At 38.3% G+C, this 15,315-nt stretch overlaps 1 protein-coding gene across 4 annotated transcripts in view; it reads right to left on the reverse strand.

Annotated features, from left to right (window-relative positions):
* Positions 1 to 15,315, reverse strand: part of spen (spen family transcriptional repressor) — a 34,035-nt gene that overhangs the window by 12,130 nt on the left and 6,590 nt on the right. For 2 of the 4 annotated variants that reach the window (XM_077217940.1, XM_077217944.1), the window contains exons 3-9: positions 13,890 to 14,513; positions 1,545 to 1,705; positions 1,161 to 1,361; positions 913 to 1,064; positions 667 to 792; positions 333 to 446; positions 90 to 203 (exon numbers count right to left, since the gene is read on the reverse strand). In XM_077217940.1, the coding sequence (XP_077074055.1) occupies positions 90 to 203; positions 333 to 446; positions 667 to 792; positions 913 to 1,064; positions 1,161 to 1,361; positions 1,545 to 1,705; positions 13,890 to 14,513 (1,492 nt within the window). The remainder of the gene's footprint in view (positions 1 to 89; positions 204 to 332; positions 447 to 666; positions 793 to 912; positions 1,065 to 1,160; positions 1,362 to 1,544; positions 1,706 to 13,889; positions 14,514 to 15,315) is intronic. The other 2 variants (XM_077217941.1, XM_077217945.1) reach the window with 1 other exon arrangement.

Here is a 15,315-nt window from a genome sequence, read left to right on the forward strand (position 1 = left end):
CAAATTTAATTACAATGCTAGACAAACAAATAGTGAGTTTGTAAAGTAGCTCTGAAGTGCAGTGGTAAAATTCATATTATATAACAGACCTTTATTTTATTTCCTCCAATTTTCCAACCCTTTGTTTCCTTGACAGCGGCCTGCGCATACTCTATATTATTATATAAGATAAGGGCCATTCCTTTCAGTCGGTCAAACACAACCTAAAAAAAAAGTAATATATAGAAATCAAGTAAACATCAAATTTTAATGCATTTATTCTATTGAAATTGAGTACAGAACATGAGTTTAAGAAAAATACAGAAACTTTAAATCATGCACAGGATGAATACCTTTACAACATGTCCATAACGACAGAAGTGCCTTGTTAGATACTGTTCGGTAATACTGGAGGACAAGCCGTCCAACCATACACATGTAGTAGGCATACTCTTGCCAAAACCAAGCTGCAGGAAAGAAAACCCATTTAGTCAACCAATATGTCCTGTGTAATCTATAAGTTTTAGTTCTAATGAGTAGAATTGTAAAATAATTGTAAATACTCCTGGTTCTTCTCTAAAAATATTCTACTAAATGAAGATTGTCTGCTATTTGTAAGTAGCTAAAAAAAATTAACTTAAGACAACCACAATTTGAATCACTTGATTAATCTGATCCCATCCTCACCTTTAACCTGTTGTTGCCAAGGTATTCACCATCCATTTTCTTAATTGCTTTGCAGACACTTGCTATGTCACAATACTGGAGAAAGGCATATTGTGGGGAACCATTTACCTTTTTTATATCGATATCCTGGTTTTAAAAAAAAAACAGTACATACATAAGCAGTGTTGACAATACAGGAAAAAAAATATTTTTTTTGTTTTAAAAACTTGCACAATTTCTAAAACACACTTTAAAAATTCTACTTACAACAATCTCTCCGAAACGCTGAAATATATTCAGTAGGTCATGATAGGTTGTGGTTTTCTCTAGATTTCCTATGAATAATGTCCTTGTAGCTTTGGGGTGAAACTCATCTATACGTTCATCCAAAGGCCGGAACTCATTCTCACTCTCGGTTTCTATTCAAAGACAGATTAGAGCAATGTTAGGCCCAATGCTACAATTAAACCTCTTAATAACAACAAAGAATTGTGCACTAAATGCAAGAAACCAACCTGGGCCATGCCAAGCAGTGACATCAATTTGCATGCCAAAAAACAGCTTCCCTTTAGATGCACTTAGAGCTTTTTCTTGGTCTTCTTGCTGGCGAAAAAACACTAATCCATATCGTTCCTCAGAGGCACCATGGATCTGAACTGATGTGACTTTGCCATGTTTCTTAAATTCATGGAAAAGGCCGTCCTTCAGGCTTGTATCTAAAATTGATAGGAAGAGCATAATTACATTAATACTCTTAGTACTGCTTAGTAACGCTGTCTCACCAAAGCATGTTGCAAAATAATCCTTAAATTTGTTGGGCAAATCGGTTTTTGCTTTGCTTTTTGAAAAGTTGCATGTCTTCATTTCGACTTAATTTGACAAACTCATAAAAGCCTCACCTGTTGAGCGCACAGGGAGGTTCTGCACTTTGATACCAAAACTTTTGCGAGGTTCATCTTTGTCCAGTGAAGGTAGGGGTTGAGCAGAAGGGGCAGGTACAGCTGCTGACTGAACAGATCGAGCTGGAGATCGATCACTGGAGCTACTGCTGGAATCACTACTGTAAGAGAACACAAACATGCTCAGAATGGTTCCTTTAAGGGAATTGACAAATTCCAGTTTTTCATGCAGTTTATTTTCCCACCTCAGAGAGGCACTATTGCAAAAAAAAAGAAACTGTCTGTCAGTGACTGAAAATATCTACAACACTCCAGCTTATCCAAGTTTGAAATAGTGAAACAACTGTGACACTCCTTTATTTCTCTAAATCTCATCAAATAGCCACTGACAAGAGCCAAACAACTGTGCAAGCAAACAATTATATAATGCACAATTATATAAAATAATAAGTAAAATACACATATTTGGAAATCCATCTTTCTTTTAATACACTTAATACGTTTCAAATACTACCTTGACTGCCTAAACCTGATATTTTGACATTACAGTGGATACTTCTTTCTCCACTATGATTCAGCCATATACATGGCTTTCCTTTTGTCTGTTTACATCTTTGCACTGCCCTCCTTTCTCACTCCCTCTCACTCTCCCTCTCAGAAGTGCGGCTGATAGGGGCTGGCCTGTGGGAGTGGGCAGGGAGCCAGCAGTGGCTAGAAATTTCCAGTTCCAACTGGATCTCACGGGGGTGGGGGGGGAGTTCAAGTGGGCAGTGTGAAAATACATCAGCCGTTGTTTCTTAAAATTCCCCTACAGCCTTTTCTCCTCAAAAAGCATACAATACATCTATCATATACAAAAGCAGTACGCTTCTTTTTTTGGTTTTTATGCACATTGGCCCTTATTTAGAAAAGAACAAACTCTGCATTAAAAAAAAGGGGGAAAAAGAGGAAATGCATGTTTAAATAATTTTTTTGTTTTGTTTAACAAATGCCATGGATACAAGTACACTGGTTAAAAAAGGCACCCTCAAAATTTTTGTTAACAAACAATCAAAACATTTAAGTCAAATAAAGATGAGTTTCTACAACAAACAAAAATAAATATATGACAGCACTTAATTCCTATGGAAGCCCACCCTATAATTTGCAGAAAAATGACAAAATGGTTTTGTGGTGCATGCTTAGAAAAATCTCTAACAAACGACAAAACTGGATATTTAGCTATATGAATTGCTTTGGCTGCACCAAAAATTAAATCAGTAACAACCCTTTGGTTGATAATCTCTACTAAATTTCCCACATCTCATTACAAATAAAAGTCTGTAGTGATGACCTAAAGTCACAGGCCACAAAGTTTTCTGAATTATTAGTCATTGATGTCTGACCGACCCAATGCCTGTAGCTAGTCTATGCAGTATACAACGTCAACTAGGGCAATCAACATCTTAACATCTAATATTTTAACCTTTTCTAACATTAAGAGTCAAGACATATGTTCGGCACAAAAACTCATATGTGATTTGTCTGTACAGACCAAGCGGCAACCTCCCTGTCTCCCTCTTGAAACCAACACGGAAGTGAATTAAACTGCAATTCATCGACTGGCCGCTTGAGGCTGACTGCAAAAGTGAGCCATGGTACAGACCAAAGAAAAAGAAATAACAAAAGGTACAGTGATACACGAGGGCTGTGGTACGCAACTTTCCATTTCCGACACTTGGTTGTCATGGAGAAGAAAGGAAGTCAAACAGCCGTTCAGATTTTGGTATTCACGATGGTGTTTATCAAACAACACCAAATAGTGAACAGTAAAGTGACAAGAGAGCTGGTTCTGGATTCCATCTTCTCCTATTTACTGTAGCTTCGAAAAATGTGTCGAGATGAAAGCATGCAATTGTTTGTGTTGGTCTGAAATTATTTCAAATTAAAATGTTTATAACACTAAAAATTTGCCTCGGTGTGAACAGGCCTTTAGATCTTAATTGCCCTTTAACATTGGGCTTGTCATTGGTAAACAGTGCAGCTAAAAATACAGAAAATGATATGGACACCTTTCTTGACATTTGGAACACTCAAGTATGATGTCATTGTTGTTAAAAATGGTTTCCAATTATTTCCTAAAGCTGGAAATGATTTATGAGAAAGTTACTTTGCACCACATCTACATCACTATTTCAACAGCGATACTTCCTGATATGCAGGTCTATAACACAGAGGGGTAGGCCAAGAAATTTATGAACTTTACCCACCTGCATAGAGATAACATGTAAACAATTCACAAGGCTGCTTTTATGATGTAGATTTTTACAACATTCCAGATTTTTTGGACCAAACATTTAAAAATTTTATTGGATTCATTTCATTATTATATTAAAGGGATAGTTCACCCAAAAATTAAAATTCTGTATTTACTCACCCTCATGTTGTTTCAACCCCGTAAGACCTTCGTTCATCTTCGGAACATGATTTAAGATATTTTTGATTAAATCTGAGAGCTGGATCACTCCTCCATACCAGTCCATAGGCTTCTGCAGGGATTGAAACTTGCCATTCCCGAAAAGTCATTATAGACATTGTTAAAATAGTCCAAGTGACTACAGTGGCTCAATCTTAAGTTTATCAAGCGACGAGAATACTTTTTTTGTGCAAAAACAAACAAAAATAACGACTTTATTTCAACTATTCATTTCCTTCTCTGTTGGCCTCTAGTCAGTTAACGCAATGTGATAGCGTAGAGCTACGTCACACGTTGGCTCACTATTGGCCGATGCTGGTCATGTGGGTGATGCGTGTGACGTACAACAACAGAAGCTTACGCTGTTAAACTAGTGAACTGACTCGAGGCCCAGAGAGAAGGAAATGATTAGTTGAAATAAACTCGTTATTTTTTTGCGCACAAAAAGTATTCTCGTCATTTGATAAATTTAAGATTGAGTCACTGTAGTCACTTGGACTATTTTAACAATGTCTTTAATGACTTTTCGGGGCTGGCAAGTTTCAATCCCTGAAGAAGCCTATGGACTAGTATGGAGGAGTGATCCAGCTCTCAGATTTAATCAAAAATATCTTAATTCGAATTTGAATTTTTGGGTGAACTAACCCTTTAATACATTTACATAGCACAAAGGCTTCTGTCTTACAGATTTGGTTAAAAAGGAAATTTTTAGAGGGATTAAACTAAATGCATTCCCTTTGATATAGTTAGTCACTACAACTCTTTGTGCTGAAACATTTCAGAGAGCTCTACATTATAAACGGGACCTGTTATGCCCCCTTTCACGAGATGTAATATAGTATCAGGGGTCCCCAGAATGTGTCTGTGAAGTTTCAACACAAAATACCCCACCCTTGTCAAATTTGCCCCTATTTGGGCGTGAGCAAAAACACATCGTTTTTGTGTGTCCCTTTATATGCAAATGAGCTGCTTCTCCCAGTCCCTTTTCCTGAAGAGGGCAGGGTCCGTTGTTGTTAACAACAAAACTGGAGAATGTCACACAGCCAAAATGTTCAGCCCTATATGTTCGAACAGGAGTCGGACACTGATGGAGAGAAAAAAGTTACTGACGTTTCCGAATGGTTAGTGGATACATATATGAAGCTGTTGCGGAGTTAAGTTGATTCAGCTCATTGACTAGCATGTACCGTCCGTCATGTTAATCTACAAATCTTTCAGAAACAACTTTTGTGCAAATCCAGTGTTGAACTGACCTTTGTTTGTGAAGCGGTCCGGCATAAAAAGATTTGTGCAAATATAAAAACACTTTAACAACTTTCTTTGGCACATTTCCTACATAAATTAAATTCAACCTCGGTGTCCTCAGTGGCTCAGATCCCAGGAGTCTATGGAGACTCTTATGTTTGTTGGTACCAGGGTTTCCGTTGTCCGGTAATTACCGGACATTGGCCGGGAAAAAAATGAAATGTCCACAAAATTAAATCTCTCCGGTCAGATTAAAATTGCCTAATAATCCCGCCCGCCTAACACAATCTGAATTTGAGAATAAGCCTAAAATTTATAAAGCAAAAACACAGCGACCTCTTGCTATGTTATAAAGGAACAGGCTCTACCATTTGAAAGTTAAACAACATTGCATGCTGCATTTCAAATAAAGCGAACGCCTAAATATGGCCAGGCACAGGCAGAGTAGCCTTAAAAGCTTTTTTCAGAGGCCAGACGCGACGGGCGATGGTGAATCAGGAACGCCTGAAGCCTCGGATGTCCAGAGCCAGAGCTCCACCACCACCGGACGTTCATGTTTTTTTCCGTCTATTTTAAGGTTAGGCTAGTGGCGGCTCGTCAATAGAGGGCGCTGGGGCGCCGCCGTCCCTGGTCGCTGCGTCCCTGGCGAATCAGAATTTGATACATGATATTTTATACAATCTAATAGTATCTCATCGCCTGTCATTCAACTTTACGCTCTTGGGCCACTACTGCGAGTGCGCAGGCGACTACGACAAAACCTTGCTAGGCTGATCACTTTCGATAATGGCAGCAGTTAAGCCAAATTTAACCCGTCATTGATTTACAAAAAAAACCTTTCACAAGGCGTTCGCTGGAAGGAAAAAAAAAAATGGATAAAGGATCTCGGACCGGACCAACCCAATTTACAAATCCGGCAGCAGCCAGTGACAAAGGACGAGCTTCACCCGCGCTTGTCATAAGAAATGTGTCGGCACTGAAGTTTTGTGGACAATAACGGGGGTAAGAGACCTCAAACAGCTATCTGACATTTATTTTCGTCAGGCCGAACGGTTCTTAGATGGTTAGGGACGGTTCCAATTGTGTTTCCACTTGAGCCTGGTACGGCACGGTGCACGATTATAAACCGTTCTCGGCCCGGAATTCTCAGCACGGTTAGCTAACTGGTAGAATCCGTAAAGCGATGTCGCCACTCATGATTTGTCACTTGTTTGTTGCCTGGCAACCAGTTTCTCTGTAGCTGGTTAAGCATGCAATTTGAGTGAAGTAAACAGAGCAATAATAAAATTAAAAGCAATAGCTGATCATTCTCCATAAAGCGGTCGCTATTTACATCTCATATCATCAGTAAACCTTTACCAAGGCAACTACTGACGCATTTGTATTAAATTCCAAAGAGCGGCCGCTCTCAGCCCCACAGTTGAAAATGAAACCGTAACCGTACCAGTTGGCCCAGATTGGCACGGAATGGAACGTTTACGCAATGAGAACCGTTCGGCCCGACGATGGAAAAGCGGCTCTTGACCAGAGCTGTTATGGCCTACACACACACATCTGCTCCAGGACTCGAAGTGCTCGAAGCCAAATCTGCAACTTGGTCAGGAATGAGAGAAAATACAATTCCCATAAAAACGATTGCCTCCCTACAACTTTTTCAAGTTGTGTTGCAGTTTACAGCATTCAATCAGCAGACATGGCTCAGACAAACATAAAACCCTCCAAAAACAAAATTTAGCCTAAAATAATTATGCAATTATCATTAATCCAATTGGCTGCACTACTTATAAATATTTTAAACATCACACAAATAGTTAAGAAGATATAATCTGTGGGGTTGAGGGGTTTCAATTGATTGAAGTACAAACACAATCAATGTACTCAATCAATGTAGTAAAAACAAAAGGGGTTAAAGGTAAATAAAAAGTTAGTAATCAATAATTAAGAATTTGAGTCATCCTCAAACACTGGGTGATAGTACACTCAATCTCTATTCCAACACACATGCATGTAATTATCAAGTAACCCTGAACCGCTTGATTAGCTGGTCCAGGTGTGTTTGATTGGGGTTGGAGCTAAAATCTGCAGGACAGTAGCTCTCCAGGAGCAGGGTTGGTGACCCCTGCATATAATCTGTCTGAGCTTGACCAATTTTACAAAAAAGAAAATGACTAAAGATTTAAGTGGCCAGGGGCCGGTTGCACCAGCAGTGCGTAAGTTACAACTTAGCCTAGTTTTGACGTAAATGGGAACTAAGTTACAACTTACGAACTACTAATTATTTTTACGTTGCACCATTAAACTTAAGTTTAAACTTAACTCTACGTTCCAACTAAATATTTACGGCAGCCTCCGATCAGGAGTAACGGTTGGAATAAAATATCAGACAGACTAAACTGCATCAATAAACTCTTCTTTTACCTGACAGACTTAAATTCTTTAGACATATGATAATGCTGACATTTACACTCGCTTACATTTTAAGAGAGAGAACATTATGTGAAAAGATAACTTTGTTAGCGGCTCTTTAACACCAACCCGTCCTAAACAGCGCCGCTGTGTGCATCAGTCCATGTTGTGCATGTCAAATATCAGTCATAATCCATAAACGTACTAATATCTTATGTTTTTTTGTATCAATATTTATTTATTGATGCTTATTTCATTTCAAATACAGTTTCTGAATGTTATTTACATATAAAAACACTTAAGTTATGATCAAGTATCGTATTTAATGGAAACTTATTTTTACCGTTAGTAACCTGAGGTAAAAGTTGTTAGAATGAAGGATAAACTGAAATTCACGGCAATTCAACACAACTTCTGCTCACGTATTTGAAGGCTGCTACTGGTTCATCGAGGCTAAACGTCATAATATGCGACTACGCATTACTTTACGGAGAGCTTACGACCTACTAGCTACGATCTGCCTTACGAACAAATGGTGCAACGGAATATAGTACAGTGTTAGTTACAAACTAGCTAGTAGTTACTAAGCCTCTAGTGTGGACTTTACGTTCCAATTTAAGAAAGAACTTACGAACGGCTGGTGCAACCCTACCCAGGTCACATGTGACAGAGACCTTTCCACACAGACCAAAGGTGCGTCTACTACATCAGGGATGGGCAACGCCTGTCCTAGAGTGCCATTGTAATGCAGAGTTTAGCTTTAACCCTTATCAAACACACCCGAACAAGCTAATCAATGTCTTCAGGTTTACTAAGGCCAAAGCCACTTGAAGGCAAGCCTGCAACCTCAGCCGAAAAAAGCATAAAGCCTGCTAATGCTGCGGTACACAGGGAAGGAGACAAGAGGCCGTTGAATGAATGTCAACAGAAGAGAGGCTTTACTATGAGGAATAAATCACTTTTGTGAGGAAATAGCTTATAATTTAGCCTAATGAATCGACAGCCCATCGGCTAATCTTCAACGTGTTGGCTCTTAAACATTAATTTTGGATTCATCTATTTTTAGAGTTTACACTGAAAAAAATACTGTTTTATTAGAGAAATCATGGACAATTGCGCAACAGGTATGATTCCGTTTACATGCCATCTCATTAATTTCTATGGTATCCACAAACAGTGATGGCCTGTCGCACAACTGAACAAAATTCAATGAAATCATGGCTTGGTTATCAAGGAACACGTGATCCAAGTAAGCTGTTAGACTTTTCTCCAATAGTAGAGCCTTAGACCCCCGTATCTCTGACCATCTCTTTTTTTACATTTTTTTTACCAGGGTTGGAGCTTAACTCTGCAGGACAGTGGCACTTCAGGACCGACGTTGCCCATCCCTGTAACATTATGACTTGAATCGGGGGGGGGGCACAAAAACAACTTATGAAATGTATTAGTTGTTATAATGAGTAGCCAACAGAACAATATTATTCAATTCAAGTGAGAGAAAAGCCATTTAAAAACCTCACTGGTTTCTTTTTAGAAGTACTGTAGCGTCCATCATCCTGTTAACATGTAATACAAAAGCTAGAAAACAAGTCAAGGATATTAAATAAATAAATAAATAAACTGAAAAACCTGACTGGGTGATAAATAATGATGAAAGCTGAATGACAACAGAATAATAACTAAATGACTAAGTAATGTCATTTCTGTGCCCCTTACCAAACAGACGATTTCTCAGACCTACATCAACCAAGCAAATAGTCCTGACTCTAACTCACAATGTGGGTTGAGCCAAAGTTGAGATGCTTAAACGAGATGTGCAAACAAATGAAAAAACAATGTTTAATAGTGCCATGGAGCCACAACATATGAATTGCTTTCTTGTCTAGGCATATTAATTTAGGACAAAGTATTTTAACATTGAAAATGCACACTGCACTCACTGAAGAATTTAGTGCATAATCTTCAAAAGAAACAAGGCTCAACAATAAAGATGACCCACAAGAGGGAATTTTGGGCCAGTTTATGGAACTTGGCCTTTGCCACTGAAATGTTACATTCTTTGATATTTTAAATCCATTTTTATGCCTTGCAAACTTAAATGTTTGATTTTCCACGATGTAATCTGCATTGTTGTTGCAGATTCTGCTAATTCGTCAGACAGATGTTATCTGGCTGGCTAACAGATCAGGTTTTGTGGAAATTACAAAAATAATTTGTGATAGTCTTTAAAGCATCATTTATAATCTAAACTACAAACCAATGTTTTGGATCATATGCCATCGTTTTCCAGCAAAAATGTGTTCATGAATTTGTAACATTTCAGCCTTCTACAATGCGATTAAATCACTCACATATGCAACCAAATTTCACGCTGGGCAAAAAAACAACAAAAAAACAGCTTGTGATTGAGTAAGAGCCAAAAAATAAGTTTAGTGCAGATAATAATACTATTGCCTGCTGAGCTTTACAAACCGTCGCTTGGCTGAGAACACCCTCTGTCACACTCTCTCACATATATATGTACACAACGTGAGAAAGAGGGAGGCTTACACATACCGCATGAAGAGAATTGACACGGTCCCGATCAGGCCAGTGCTGATGTGCTGCATATCATTTGCACGTTTTTAAGCCCTTGCCAATTGAAACATTCAAGCGCAAGAAGACCCGAAAATAACTTGTACATCCAAAGCGAGCATCTGACAGCACGCAATTACTGAATTGAGCTCAATTTCACTTCTTCTTGGGATTGAACGGATAATTTCCCACAAAATTATGTCAAAATGCGTGTCTTGGCAAGTATCCAATTAAACATAATTGGTTATGTCTTAAAGGGATCATCGGATGCAAAATTCACTTTTATATGGTGTTTGCATATAAATGTGTTTTTGCACTGTGTGGACAACCACCATAAAATGAAAAAAATCCATTCACTTTTTTAATCCTCAAAAAGCATAAACACTCAATGATCAAGTCATTTGGATTTTCTGAGCAATATGATGTCATATTGCTCATGCTCCGCCCACGACCACTGACAGACTGTCCCGTATTAGCATATTTCCTCCCTGAGCCATTTGTATACTTTCTGCAAGGTAGATTGCCATGGCAGCACTTTACATGTCTTGTGTGGACACCACCTATGGAAGAGAGATTGGTGGGGTGAGCAGTGGCTCATTATCATTTAAAGAGACATGCACTGAAACGGGTGGCTGTGAACAGAGCTGCTTTTGAGGAGGTAAAAGGGGTGAGGTTTTACACAACCAGAGGAATTTTAAACAAAGTATGTTACAAACTTTACACAAAGACCCTAAAGAATCATACCAACTTGTGGAAAATGGGCATCCGATGACTCCTTTAAGTGAACGTAAACAGTCTATAAAGCAAGCACGTGTATCAGTACATTGGATGCTGCTGTCGGTTTTTAAAGGGTTAGTTCACACAAAAATGAAATTTCTGTCATTAATTACTCACCTTCGTGTCACCAAACCCGTAAGAACTTTGTTCATCTTTGGAACACAAATTAAGATATTTTTGATTAAATCTGAGAGGTTTCTGAACCAGCCATAGGCAGCAACGTCATTGCAATTTTCAAGGGCCAGAAAGGAAGCAAAAGGACATTGTTAAAATAGTCCATGTGACTACAGTGGTTCAACCTTAATGAATGTTATGTTATGTTAAATGTTCCGAAGATGAACGAAGGTCTTACGGGTTTGAAACGACATGAGGGCGAGTAGCCTAATTAATGACAGAGATTTCATTTTTGGGTTAACTAACCCTTTAATGTTAATCAAACAACAAAAGAAAACACTCAATGCTCTCGACTTGATAACTTTAATACAGATTCATCTATATTTAACTTAGGCTATACAGTGAAGACTATCCAGTGTTATTTTACACTTGATTATTCCATTTCTGTAACCAAGATACCTAATCTGTATCCAAGTAGTGTTAGATTTACCTGAAAAACTTGTTTATTTAATTTGTATCTTTGTTCTATTGTGTTTATTTGTGCTATTGCTTGTAGTTTGATAATTTGTTCTTATTTTATTACAGACTGTTTACTTGTCTTCAATAGTGTTTGAAATTTATATTTCACATTATATTTATGTAGAATTTTTTTATTTGCATTGTTCTTGCATTCCATGTAAAAAAAATCTGTGAGTAAAATAAAAAAAAAATTAGGCTACTAGCCAATAGGGAAGTTCACTGCTCTCATGATTCAATTCGATAACGATTATCATCTCACCGATTCGATATCACGATGCGTTGCATCCTCAGTTTTCAATATTGCTGCACATGCCTACATTTTCGTCAATGAATACAAGCAGTCGGATAACTATATGAACTCCCTTTTTATTTTATCTGCTCCAAGGGAGTACACTTCCTGAATTTAGCAAACATCAAACACAACTTGAATCTAAACACAGCAGACGACAGGACCATTTAGAACCAACACTAGTAAATACTGAAAGTGCACTAAACTGAGCGTTATTGAAATTTAAGTACACCTGACACACACACACACACTCGCACTCGACTTGCGTTCACACACGCACCCTCGTACACACATACACACTCGCGTGAACACAAACACGTACTCGCTCGCGGCCTCGCACGTACGCACACACACTCACACGCGCTTCTGGTCTTTTATGGTCTATTACTGCATCGATGCAGAATCGTCCACGTCCGCATTGCGGATTAATCGCAACGATTCATTTCAACAGCCCTACTATTGGCCAATGGACACTTGAGCTTCAGTGTGTCCGTAGAGGTTTGCATTTAATGAAAAATTTATTCTTTACTATTATTATAAAATGTTTATAAGAAACAAAAAAATGTTAACAGAGCAATTTCAAGAGGGTTCTCGCACCATCTGTGCTCGGGCCCTAAATAGATTGCTAAAAAATAAAAATGTATGATTCTTTTGCCTTTGAAAACATTGGCAGGCAAATAAAAATCCTAACTTTTGGCCCGAAAAAAAAAATTGTTGTTGAGCTCTAACAAATATTTTATTTTACATCATGCAAATTTCTTTCCATTAGGGCTGCAACAACTAATCGATAAAATCGATTATAATCGATTATGAAAATCGTTGTCAACGAATGTCATTATCGATTAGTTGGTCTGCTTACGTCACGGGGAGCGTTTACTGGTACGCACACACACGCAAGGTCTCTCTCCCTCAGGCGCTCTGCCGAGCGCGCGCGCTACACGGTTTGGAGGTTTGGAGCTGCTTGCGCGCTCTAGATTTCGGGAGTTTGAACTAATTCGCGGGCATCAGGGAGCCGCAATCAATATGCGGGAGACTCCCGGACTTCCGGGATCTTGGGATGTCTGTATTTTGTCTCGAGCATCAGGTTGCGCAATCAGTTCGCTCGCAACGTAAGTGATGGATTAAAATAGCGGTACCGCAGAAATAGGTTAAATTAAAACGGTCTTTACAAAGCGAAGCACTAAATATAAAGGCAGTTAATAACAGCAGCAGTAAAATATTGTTTTTTAGTCACTGTACTCAGTGGTTTTCAGCGAATGCTTGTGCACTAATGCATAATTTCTCCTGTCCTTTACTCAAGCCTGTTAGCTTGCTGGGTAACGTTACCTCCATTCCGTTCTCTTTTTATAGCATTTGTCTACTAAGTTTTAATTGTTTTTCAAACGCGATCTACTGCGGCTCTACGTTCACACAATTGTTTTCAGTCTTTCTATATTTATTTAATCAGTTTATCCTCATATTATTCTTTTATATATTATATATAATATATATTATATTCTTTATCCTTATATTCCTTATATATAATTAATTTTAAATAAAAATTAAATGAATTATATATTTTAGATGTTTTTAGTTTGTTTTTAGTTCAGATATTCACAGTTTGTGTAAATTTGTTTTAACAAAAATTGTGTTAAAACATAATATGTTGGATATCATTTTTTAACAATAATCATGTTTGTCAACTTGCCATCAGCAATTATCATTAAAAACAATGCAAATATTGATATTAGTAAAACTCAATGTGTGGCTTTTGCACTTTTTAAAGTACACTTTTACACATAAATACCCTGATTTACGGTTTTATTTAGTCATAATAAAAAAAAATCTAATTTAATTTCTATCCGATTAATCGATTAATCGAAAAAATAATCGTCCGATTAATCGATTATCAAAATAATCGTTAGTTGCAGCCCTACTTTCCATAAATATGATAATGGTATGTACCAAGATGCATCACAGCACTTACCTGCCACTGCCACTACTGCTGGTGCTGCTGACGGAGTCAGAGCTGGAGGAACGACTGTTGGATCCTGAGCCACTGCGGGAGCGTGCCGGCCGCGCTGCCTGACTCACCAGCCTCTGTGGTGATGGATTGTGTGAAGATTGTGGCGATCGACTGCGACTGTGGTGGTATGTCCTATCTCCTCGTCTACCCCTTTCTTCTCTGTATAAATCCCGATGCACCACACTGGCGAGTGTGAAAGCTTCACGGGCACGGGGCTCATAGCGAGTCTCTGTAGTCTCAAAACGACTAGGGCTCCGGCTTCGTGAACCATAGTAGACAATGCCTCCAGGTGTCGAGCCGCCACTTCCCACTCCAGCAGTGCTGCCACTGCTTCCAGCAGCACTGCTGCTTCCTGCAACGCTCCCTGCGACACCTACACTGGCTGCTGATGAGCCGCCTCCAATGCTGCCACTGGCAGAACTGGCACTCCCACTGGCTCCACTGAGGGCCCGGTCCCTAGAGTCTCTGTAATAATCAGTCTCATAGTGACGCTGGCGATCGAAACTACTGGTGTTGCTGCTGCTGCTACGCTCATGGTGTCCATAGGAACTGTGATCGTAAGATCGCTCCCGACTGTCCGCAGCCCTACATGACAAAGAAAAGGGATGGAGGATGGCAAAGAAAAATGGAAAGAATGAAATGAATGTTATTTTCATCCCTGACAGGTATACGAATCAAGGGACATGCGTTGAAGAAGTGATTTAATCAAAACATAGACTGCAAGTGCATGTTGGAAAGATGCTGTCTTAGATTTTTCCTTTTAACGTAGCATTCAATCCAAACATTGATACCAGGTCAGGACAACTTGAAACTTGGGGGGGTTTGAGAAGTCTTTTTTGCAATTTACTCTTTTTGCATTTCTGAAATGATACTGAATCTATATTGAAAACAAAGGGGAAGAAAAATATGCATGACAAAAGTCATGCATGCCATGGTCAGTCACATTCCAAGTTACACAGGGTAGAGGGGGAGGGAAAACCAGAGATTCATTTAGCCTATTTTACAATGGCAGTTTACAATTTCTTAGATAGAAGTTAACTTGATTTCTTTTTTAATATATAAAACTACTGTTTTTGTTTTTTTAGTGAGAAAATGCATTTATTACCCTACCTAAAAAACTAAGTTTGATTTTTTTTGATCAATTAGAAATTATCTTATAGAAATGTATTCTTTATTACCATGAAAATAATAAAGCAAATATGCGTTTTGATTACAAATTCTATACCTCCTACTTCCCTCCTATGATAGCATGACTACATATTACTGCTTCAATTTGTGATTTTTTAATTAACTAACAAGAATGGAGTTTAATGAATAAAATGCAATAATTCTCAAAGAATAAAATCAAAGCCACGGGTTATAAAAACTCATTAATTTGGAATAAAGG

The sequence above is a fragment of the Siphateles boraxobius genome, unplaced genomic scaffold (assembly GCF_051911475.1).
Source record: "Siphateles boraxobius isolate OS27281-9 unplaced genomic scaffold, OSU_SipBor_1 77, whole genome shotgun sequence".
In the NCBI taxonomy this organism is placed as follows: domain Eukaryota; kingdom Metazoa; phylum Chordata; class Actinopteri; order Cypriniformes; family Leuciscidae; genus Siphateles; species Siphateles boraxobius.